This window comes from Mus caroli, chromosome X (assembly GCF_900094665.2).
Source record: "Mus caroli chromosome X, CAROLI_EIJ_v1.1, whole genome shotgun sequence".
NCBI classification, from domain to species: Eukaryota; Metazoa; Chordata; class Mammalia; order Rodentia; family Muridae; genus Mus; species Mus caroli.
Genome location: NC_034589.1, coordinates 152,794,242 through 152,805,170, shown reverse-complemented (window position 1 = coordinate 152,805,170; position 10,929 = coordinate 152,794,242). Strand labels below are relative to the sequence as shown.

The window sequence follows — 10,929 nt, the reverse complement described above, 5'->3', positions numbered from 1 at the left end:
TGGTCTTGCAAACTTTATATGCCCCACTACAGGGGAAACACCAAAGCCAAGAAGTAGGAGTGAGTGGGTAGGGGAGCATGGGGAGGGGGGTATAGGAAACTTTCAGGATAGCATTTGAAATGTAAATGAAGTAAATACCTTATTAAAAAAATGGGGGAAAAAAGATGGTCCTGTCTACTCCATCCATTATCCAGCTCCTTCCTCCCTTCCTTCCCCGTTCCTCCTCTTCCCTTCTCTGTACCCTCCTTCCTTCAGCTCTCCATAATTTCACATCTTCACCTCTTCAGTTTATAGACACAAGATACCCTCAGAAAGCATCCTCTGCCAAATTGACCCAATATCGCAAAGTACCCCACCAGAAGACACAAACTACTCTTTTTTTGCAATGCCTACTCTTGCCTGTTTTCTGCTTAAATGTGAATTTTTTTTCTAATAGGTAAACTCAATTTTGGAAAGAAAGAAGTATCTCTGGAGATATGAGCTCTCAGGCAAGCAACCAAAGAGAAACCAACTTGTGTCAGAGAGATGTCTCAGCAGGTAAAGATACTCGCCACCAAGCCTGGTACCCTGAGCTCCATCCCAGGATCTACATGGTGCAAGGACAGAGCTAATCACACAAACTTTCCTCTGACCTCCACAGGTAGAGGCACACATGCACACACAAAAGGAACACACAAAAGGAAAACAACTGCTTTTAAACTTAAGAGTAGATGCTAATAAATGGGTAATTAGTAGGATTATAAAGGTTAATTTCCCCTTCAATGCATTTTGTGATTTGTCTACAAATAGAGTGAGGGAGTTTCGTATAATGTTGTAACAATCTCCCTCATACTACTGCAATTTGCTTACTACAATTGGAATACATTTTCTTGCAGTTGTCAAGGCTGGATGTCTTACAGAAGACTAAAGGCTTTAGCAAGGCCATGCCCTTTCTAACGTCTCCAGGAAGCAGTCCTTCCTCACCTCCTCTAGCTTCTCACATCTGATGCCCATCCTTGACTTTCCTTGGTTCGTAGATTCTGTGCTCTAATATCTGACTCTTGCTGCATAGCATCCTCTCTGAATGCTCTCCTTTTCTTATTGAAACAGCAACCTTGTGGGATTAAGGATTAAAGCCATGCCAGGGAGGGCTCAGTTTATCTGCACCCACTCAATTTCCTAATGGTAGCCTCTTTTTGAAGTGCAAAGGCTAGTTAGGATTTCAAAGGATCATTTGAGAGGTATAATTCAATTACTAACAAAGTCCTTTCTGGGGAGGAGTGATACTCTTTCCCTGTGCCTGGGACAACAGAGTCACGCATGAAAGAAATCTCTGTGAAGAGTTGGCTCCTCCATCTTCCAATCCTTTTCTCTCTTCTGGAGAAGAGGAGAGAGAAAAAGAATGGACCATAGCCAGCCCTTATGCTTGCCTCTGATTTGTTCCAATGCCAGAGGATACCTTCAACTGAGCTGAGTGTCTGAAAGCCAACTTGGAAACAACATTCTGAATGTTCCACATTCCACACTTCACCAAGGTCAAGGCCTCAGAATCGTAAACAAATGTAACCAGCTACCGCAGAGGACTCCCACCCCCACCCTAAGCTGAGAAGAACTAGTACAAAGCAGAGAGCAAAAAGGTCTACTGGAGAAGTCAGAAAAACCTGGGAGGGTTGAATGGGAGCAGTGGTTGGCTATACTGGGTGTGGGAAATGGAGAGAAAATGGTTGTTCTGGGTCAGAGAAGGAGAATGTAAGCCAGCCAGACTATCCAAGAGTCCAGGCATCTATCCTGTGATTTTTCATGTCTTTGAAAACTGCTTGGGACTGGAGAGATGGCTCAGCAGTTAAGAGCACAGACTGTTCTTCCTGAGGTCCTGAGTTCAATTCCCAGCAACCACATGGTGGCTCACAACCATCTGTAATGGGATCCAATGCCCTCTTCTGGGGTGTCTCAAGAGAGTTACAAGTGTACTCATATAAATAAATAAATCTTCTTAAAAAAAAAAAAAAAGGTGCTGTCCCTTTAGGTCCCTTGGAATAGTAACATCAAAAATCCCTTCCTATTTTTTTTTTTTTTTGGTCCAACTTACTGACCCCACATGTCAATTCTTGGCCGTTGGAAAATTTCTCTGTACACTGAGTTTCAGCCACAAGCCTTCTGCAGAACATTCTGAGGTTTCTCACACTCAACCTGAATTCACTTCAAACCTTAGCCCCATATCACCAGGCTATGGGGATTAGGCAATGTTACTCACAGTTTTATGTCAAAACTGGAACCCCAGGAGAGCTAGAGAGACAGTTAATTGATTTTCAAAAGAAAAAGGCAGCTTGCCACATAGGCAAGAGGACATGAGTTCACATACACAGCATCCCATTAAAAAAAAAAAAAAAAAAAAAAAAAAAAACTATACCAATGTGGCTATAATAGCAGTGCTAGGGAGATGGTTGTAGGAAGGATCCCTGGAGCTCTCTAGTCAATCACAGTTTCTGAATCAGGAAGCTCCAACTTCAGTGAGAGACCCTCCTCAAAAAATTAAGATGGAGAGAGATTACACACGACACTGACCTCTGACCTTCACATATCTACATACACATGCATGCATACTCTTTTGTACACACACTCACATGAGCATGTACATATAACAGAGTGAGAGAAAGAAAACTCTGCCCCACCCCCACTCCCCTCCACTGCACTAAGCCAGCTCTCTTTCCAGCTTTCCTCTTATCTGGCTCTTCTCTCTAACCTAATTTGGGGTTTAAAAAATAACTTCACAATTTAAGATGCTTTCTCTCCGTTTGCCACAATATTGAATCAAATGGCACAATGCAATTTCTCTTTCCTTCAGAATTAAAGCCCTTTCTCTGTCATATCTGAAGTTTGGGTAAATAAAAAACAAATGAACAAACGAAAGAATGTGCAGGCCTGTCTCCTCAATCAGTGAGGGAAGGCGTTTCGTATTGTCTACTTTCTGTTGTGATCCCTTCACAAACCTGTTCAGAAAGACATCACTAAGTCCTAGAGGACTTTGAAACCTCTTTATTGTCCTTCTAATAGAAAAGTGTTGTGGGCAGCCTACGCGAGTGTTCTGAGTGTGATGCTGTCTCCTTGAATGCTTAAGCCCAGAATTCACTCATCTGGAACCTGCTGAATGTTTACAGGAAAATGGCAGTAAGTGAATGTGGGAGACCTCTGTATTAGCCAATGCATCAGCCAATGGGTGCAACGCATGCCTGGAGGAAATCTTCGCGGCGCTTTAAAAGTCTCATTTCTAAAGTCAATCAACCTTCCATTATCCTTGAGAAAATTAACTTCAACAAATATGAAATATCTAAGGGAACTTTCAATAAGAGAATTTTTTTAGCAATTACAGTGTTCCTATAATACACACACACACACACACACACACCCCTAAATCTCAGCACTTCAGAGGCTGAGACAGGATAATGAGTTTAAGGTGAACCTAAACTACACAGGAGACCAAAACACAGCTACTTATAAGTAACTCTTAAACCTCTTATTTAATAAATAATATACCTGACCCACAAAAGAGTGAGTGACTCCTTGGAGCAAAAGTGTTCGCCGCTAGAAAAATGCTCTGGGATAATAAATTTGTCTCACCTTTGTGAATCTACAGATAAAGTTTTTTTTTTTTTTTAATAATCACATAAAGGATGAAGACTAACAAGCTGTGGACATCTGTCCAGTAGCTCCCCTATGGACACCCCACAGAAAGACCCACTGTCTTAACCCAGCTCTCTTCTCTCCCTTGAACACATTAACCACCACTCGGATTTGCCATCTTCTATGACTCACCTCCCATCAACGGGTTTGAAAGGAATGGTAGGTGAGGAGAGCCTCCTGGCTTCTCACTCCTGCCCCTTTGTTCACCATCCATGGTAGCTTCCTAGGCCAGCAAACTTTTTATGTTCCACTTCAGTTGTTTAGGAAAACTCGAATGCCATGTTCCCGGAGCCCCTGGGAAATTCCAGTTCTGTGGCTGGTTAAACTGCACACGTCTTGGTCCAGGCTGACTGCAGCAGAGAACAGCACAGGCAGGGCAATGTGAGTACTACCTGTGGTCAAACAGATTCCCATGCAGACAGACAGACACACACACACACACCACTCCACCTAGCAGGCTGGAGACAGGACAAAGTACACAACAGCACCCCCCCACACACACACACCCAGGTCTCAAGTCTGAAAAGTTGCTGATGTCATGTCCTTTTCTACACTGAGACCAATCAGGGAGCAAGCCTTAGAGTTTATCACAAAGGAAATCCACACTTTGTAACTTTTGGAGAATGGAGGCAGCTGGGTGGTTGTGTAGGAAGAAGATGTTACAGCGGCAGAGAGCTGTTTGCTACTTTAGGGACTACTTAGCCGAGCCCCAGCATCCAGGAGCTGAGAAAGCTGCTCTTGCAGCAGCTCAGAGAAACTGCTCGCACACGAACATGCACAGCCCAGCCTGGCCATCTGCACATGTGTTTTCAATTTTGCTGGGAGTGTCTTATGGAAAAATGTGTCTGTATGTTACAAAAAAAAATGCAAGGGGTAGAGGTGGGAGAGGGATCGAAAGAACTCGTTTTCCAATTGAGGGTGGGGGCGCTGCAAGTTCATGCCATGCCCTATTTTTGCCCTTCCTGCACACATTTGGATTTAACTTACAAATAATTGCGGAATGCAAGGAGAAAACTGAACTACAGGTGTGAAAGGGAGCCGCTATCCTTCCTTATGGAGGCTACTGCTTTGTTAAGGTACCCTCCGTCTGCCTCTATGAATGTTAAGGTTTCAGTCCTGGTGACTTTTCGCTTTCCACTTTCCACCAGACTCCCAGGTGCTGGTTTCAGTCAATCACTGGTGTTGCCACCATCCATGGGCTTGAAAGGAGCCTGGTGTGAGCAAAGCCTCCTGGTCTCAGCTGCTGCTGCTTTTCCTGCCCACCCCCACCCCTCCAATCTGTTCACCATCCATGACACTCTCCAAGAAACCTCATACTCCACTTGACTTGCTCAGGAAAGACTCCCACTTTTCATCTCTTGCAAGTTGAAGAGAATGCCTTATCCTCGGAAGCCTCTGAGCTGCTCTCTAGTGCCAGCGGGGTTCCAAATGCTGGAGATTTGTTTCTGTTTGAGATCTTTGGCTTCTCAGTTGAACCATTTAGTAACTATTTTTTAACCACTTTGTGCTTGCAGGTGTGCTTGCTTGCTTTTGTTCAGATTGAGTATGACTATTGAGGGTGACCTTGAACTCGGTGTATAGCCAGGCTAGCCTCAAACTTGTTGCAAACCTGCCTCCAACTCCAGAGTGCTAAGATTGCAGGTGTGCATTGAAACACCTCTTGGCATCCTTCATCATTTTAATGCATCCATCCCTTTGTATATATACTCTTACCCTTGCACAGTTTTACTCCAGTGTAATTATATCAACATCCTGTCCAATAGTTTTTACACTTAGTCTGGACTGCTTTCTATTGTCCCACATATAGCTATACTAATTTCTTTATTCTCCACTACATTTCACATTGTACCAAAAGCATTTCTTTGCACCAGACAGTGGTGGTGCCCACCTTTAATCCTAGCACTCCAGAGGCAGAAGCAAGAGGATCTCTTTGAGTTCTAGGCTAACTTGTTCTACGGAGAGATCTAGAACCACCAAGGCTACACAAAGAAACTAGCAAAACAAAACAAAACAAAACAAAGCATGTCCCTGTCGCCCAATGATGCTAGCAGGTTATTGCTATTTCTTGGACTACTAGATCAATATTGTAATCAGTGTCTCTGCACATACTGCTTTGGCCGCACTTGAAAGTCTCTCTAGAGAAGAGATTCCTAAGAATGGAAATACTGATTCAAGGTTATGTCCTTATGGGGCAGGAGAGACGCCTCAGCCCTTAAAAGCACTTACTGTACCTACATCATACAGCTCACAGTTGCCTGGAACTTTTGTAGGGTAAAAGGTCAGAGCCCACTTCTGGGTTTGAAAACCTACCAAAACCCACCAATCCCTGAGCTCAAAATCCCACCAACCCCTGGCCCTGGCTTGAAATCCCACCAATTCCCACTCTGGAAATCTCCCCCCTGGAAAACTTTTCCCCTGAGAATACTGCTCAGTTTCCTGCTGCTTCTCTCCGGAGCAGAGAAAGCCACTCTATTGTGCCTTTCTCCATAAATCTTTTCTTTATTCATGGGGTTTGTTGTGGGGTGTGATTATGTGGTATGCTTTGCTTCCTGACTAACCTTTTCCCTCAGAGCTGTAACAGAACTCTAGCTCCAGGAGATCCAATACCATGTTCTGTCTCCCTTGTCACTCAAGATCACATACCTGCCCCGATACACACACACACATATCTCAATTTAAAAACTTAAAAATAATGTTTTAAAAGTATGGTCTTATACATGTGATAAATGATATGAAACCAAAGATACACACACACATGACTGGATACAAATACATTTGGGAAATTCTGACAAAAAAGATTGGTAGATTTTTTTCCCCAGCACGTACATGTATGTTTGATATGCATGCATATGTTCATGTGTGTGAGTAAATGCATGTGCATATAGAAGTCAGACGTAGGTGTCTTTCTCAATTGCTCTCCACCTTATGTAGTGCTGCAGAGTCTCTCACTGAACCCCGGAGTTCACAGACTCAGCTAGTCTTCATAGCCAGCTTGCTCTGGGGATCCTCTATCAAACACTGGGATTACAAACAAGCCTCCATACCTGCATGGAATTTACATGGGATCTGAACTCAGACCCTCATCCTTATCTGGCAACCACATAACTCACTGAGACACCTATCTCCCCTTCCTAGGAAAAGGTGACTTTCCGTTATGACATTTTACTGTACTGTTGCAAAGGGGTCACCATTGAGGGAAGCAAAGTGCACAAGAGAGCTCGTTTTATTATTTCTTGAAACTGCGCATGAACCTATAATTTTCTCAGTAGAAATTTTAATTTTAAAGAGAGGCTGCTCATTTAAAATTGGGATAAGCACAGTCAAGTTGCTTACTGTCTCTGTTTGCAGAATTTACTAAGAAGGATATATACATGCAAATCCTTCAGTACTGTACCAGGAGAGACATGCAGAACCATAAACATATTTGGTGGAAAGTAAGAAATTTACTTCCAACATAGAAGGGCTGGGAGGGATTTAAACAGAGGGCCATCATGGGGCAGCTGGATACTATTGCTATTTGTGCCCACTACTATCTCCACATTCCAGCTTATTTACATTAGATTCAGTTTGAACAAGATGCAATTTCTCCACAGTCAAATCTTAAGTTTCAAAATGGCAGTAAAGGACATTCCCAGCTTGCTACTCTAATACTTTGAATCTTTTCATTGGATTTATTGTGTGGAGCACTGCTAGCAAATAAGATGGGAGCTGGACTTTTAAACTGCTTAATAATAGTTTCCCTAGAGGAGAACTGCATGCATTTTAAAGAACTAATTTTAAAAACCTGAACTACGCTTGAATGTGTACGAGCTATGATTATAGGGGGGAAAAAGATGCTTGACCACAACCTGGAAGACAGCAATAGTAAGCCCTATTGTACTCATCTGTGTGTGTGTGTGTGTGTGTGTGTGTGTGTGTGTGTGTGTGTGTGTGCATGTGCACATGGGTGCATGTTGATGTCTTTGTGTTGAGTAAAATTGGTCCAGGTTGGGTAGTAACAACCAAAACAAAACCACTGTAGTGTGCAGTAAATGGCAGGGCCACACACATTCCAAGTGGCATTTTTCACAAGAGCCTGCTTCTGTGCCCCATGCTCACTTGGATGACCAAATCACACCTCACTTACAGATTAGTAGCTCATTTATCTCTGAGGATTTAGGGATCCCTGAAAGTCACTTCCAATGAACAAGTATGGTGGGTCACCCCTGGAGTCTTAGGTTTCCTGAGACTGAGGTGGAAGGTCAGTCTAGGCTATTTAGTAAGCACCAGGTCAGGATTGCATAACAAAGGCCTATCTCAAAAATCAAACAACAGTACAGTAAGCTGGGACTGAAGCTGGGGGGGGGGAGGAGGGTGTTGCAGGGACAGAGAGACAGGGTGACAAGAGATAGACACACAGAAAGAGGGGCGAGTGGGGGAGGCAGGGATATTTCTAATTAGTCAAGGTTGATCCAGAACCAACCACCCAGCACTTTTCCCAGTGCAGATCCTTTAGGAGCTAGGAGGCACTGGGCTTCTGAGCCTCGGAATTATGGGCTTCTCTGGCAAAGCTGCTTCTGTCTTTCAGCGGGCGATGCAAGTGCTGCAAGCCAAGCACTCTGCTGCTGCCTTAGACAACACCCGTGCATTCCTGTCTGCCAAGGAGTAGCAGAAGAGTCAAACAAGAGCATACTTTTAAAAAGTTAACATAATGGGGTATTCTTGAGGTGCATTTAAATGGCAAAAATGTCTATGTAACCATGGGACTAGACTTTTAAAAAAAAGATTTTTTTTTCATAACCAGTGAGTCCATTTTCCCTGCTTGTATGTAAATAAAAGAAGTAAAAGCAAAAGGGGGGAGGGTTAGAGGGAGGGGAAAGGAGGGTAAATTGGTTCCAAACACATTATATCCATGCATGTTTAAGAAAATGTCACTACAAAAAAAAAATAAGAAAATAGAAACATTTTGTTTTAGTTTAAAAAAATAAACAAAAACAAAAACCAAGCAGTGGCCCAAAAGGCCAAATGAGCAGCTTTCTAGGATAAAGGAGAATGAAGAGTCTTAATGGCTATCTGGTCCTTGATGGGACCCTGGATGGTGAAACAAGATGAGAAAGGCATCAGTGGCCCAGTTGTGGAAGTGTACATCTGTATGCTGGCTGTGCTGGACTGGATCCTGTCTCACCTCCACCCTATCATTACTGCACTGTGGTCTAGGAGAGAATCTCTGTGCTCTTGGGAAAGGTGTGAGAGAGTACTGGGACAGAGTCACATGGGATTATGAGGCCAAAGAGGAAATGTGCCAGCTACAATGCTTGCACGCATAGAAAAGGGTGATGAATCCCCTCCCAGTAGGGCAACAACCTAGAATCTGTCATTTTGGAATGTAAATTTGACTCTACATTGGACAGTAATGCAAGCTCTTAACAACAAACAACACCCCATCTTGCTTACATTATTTTTTACATTTTGATCATCATTATCTCTTAACTTTAATACTGAACCAAAAAAAAATACTACACTATAGCATTTACCTTAGAAATTGATATTTGTTGATTCCCAATTAGATGTGTGGGGTGGTTCAGTTAGTAAAAGGTTACTGCTACCAAGCTTGAGGACCTGAGTTCAATCCCAGGGAACCACATTGAGGAAGGAGGAAACAAACTTCCAACAAGCTGTCTTTTGACCTCCATACAAGGAATGGGGTATGTAAATGTGCATATGTACAAATGTAAAGATATACAAAATAAATAAATATTTTTTAAAACTGTTTTTTGCCCATCTCACCACTTGTTAAACCTAGCCATGGTGAGAGATCACAATGTTCACAACTTACAAATAGTTCATTAAAAATATATAGGTATAAGTACTAATATACTATTTCTCATAGAGACATGTGCATATACAGAGGCACGTGTATTATACAATAGTCACATACATATATCTGCAAACATTTACGAATACATTAGGAGAAATAACCATGACAAAATGCACAGTAAATTGGGGCAATAAACTCAAAGATATTCATTGAGTTGAGTTATTCTTGCAATTCTTGAGCAGGCTAGAAGCTTTCAAGATATAGCACTGGTAAGTGGGAATGGGGTAGCAAAATCAGTAAACAGAAGTTAAAACCTGGTACACATTCTTTACCAGTTAGGTTAGTTCACTTATGTGACTAATAGTGTATTTGTTGTCATATGAGATCTTCTAAAGAAGAAAATAGATTCCTACATTCATGCACGAGCAGATCTTAGCCATGATTTGCAATGGGAGGAAATATGAGGTCCTTCAGTAGGGAGAACATTGGCTTCTGATATGCTGTGAATATTCAGTGATTCCTTCCTCAGCCTAGCAGCTTCAGACAATGTCTCAGAAGCTCTGAAGTATCAGTCATGCTGTTTGCATTCTGTGCATGCATTCTTGACAATGAACATTATTACCATGAAAAAGAAGACTCATACATGAGCCCCATCTGCATTTGGCATGGCCATATTAAAAATATGGGGGACAAGAATTGCTTTGGGGAAAATATTATGATGGTTAATATTGTCAGATTCATAGGGACTAGAATCACCTAAGGAATGAGGCTCTAGACATACTGTACAAAGGAGTTTCTAGAGGTGGTTAACTGAGTCAGAAAAACCCACCCAAATGTGAGCAGCATCATTCCATGGTTAAGGTCCTAGGCTGAATAGCTTGGAGAAAGGAAATGGCACACAGCATTTCTCTCTCTGCCAAGTCTTTGCTACCATATTACAGTGTCTTGAATTGAAAGCCAAAATAGTCCCTTCCTCCATTATTAAGATGTTTTTGTTAGCTTATTTTACTACCTCAATAAGAAACATAACAAATATGTACATCTTCAATACAATGGGAACAAAGAATTAGAAATGTTGAATGACCTATGTATGTAAACATGGGAATTACTTTAAGAGTTTGAAAACATTGGAGTTTAAAACTGTTAAGTGATACAGGCAGGCTTCATTTAAAGATAATATGTTTGTTGGAGTGGTGCACACCTTTAATCAATGCACTCAAGAGGCAGATGCAGGCAGATCTTCATGAGTTCATGGGCAAACCCTGGTATTCATAGTCTACACAGCAAGTTTAAGATAGCTAGGGCTACAGAAAAAGACCCTGTCTAAAAGAAGGAGGAGGAGAAAATAAAAACAAAAATAATGTGGCAATGCATATAGTGGATACAGATAAGTTGTATATCTCCAAAGATAGACACACATATTTATCCATATATATATATATATATATATATATATATATATATATATATAT

At 41.9% G+C, this 10,929-nt stretch overlaps 1 protein-coding gene across 2 annotated transcripts in view; it reads right to left on the bottom strand.

Annotated features, from left to right (window-relative positions):
* Window positions 1-10,929, bottom strand: part of Asb9 (ankyrin repeat and SOCS box containing 9) — a 69,025-nt gene that overhangs the window by 30,347 nt on the left and 27,749 nt on the right. The window contains exon 2 of one of the 2 annotated variants that reach the window (XM_021153630.1): window positions 3,793-4,010. In XM_021153630.1, coding sequence (XP_021009289.1) covers window positions 3,793-3,874 — 82 coding nt within the window. In that variant the 5' untranslated portion in view covers window positions 3,875-4,010. Of the gene's footprint in view, window positions 1-3,792; window positions 4,070-10,929 lie in introns of those variants that run through there. The other variant, XM_029473423.1, reaches the window with a different exon arrangement.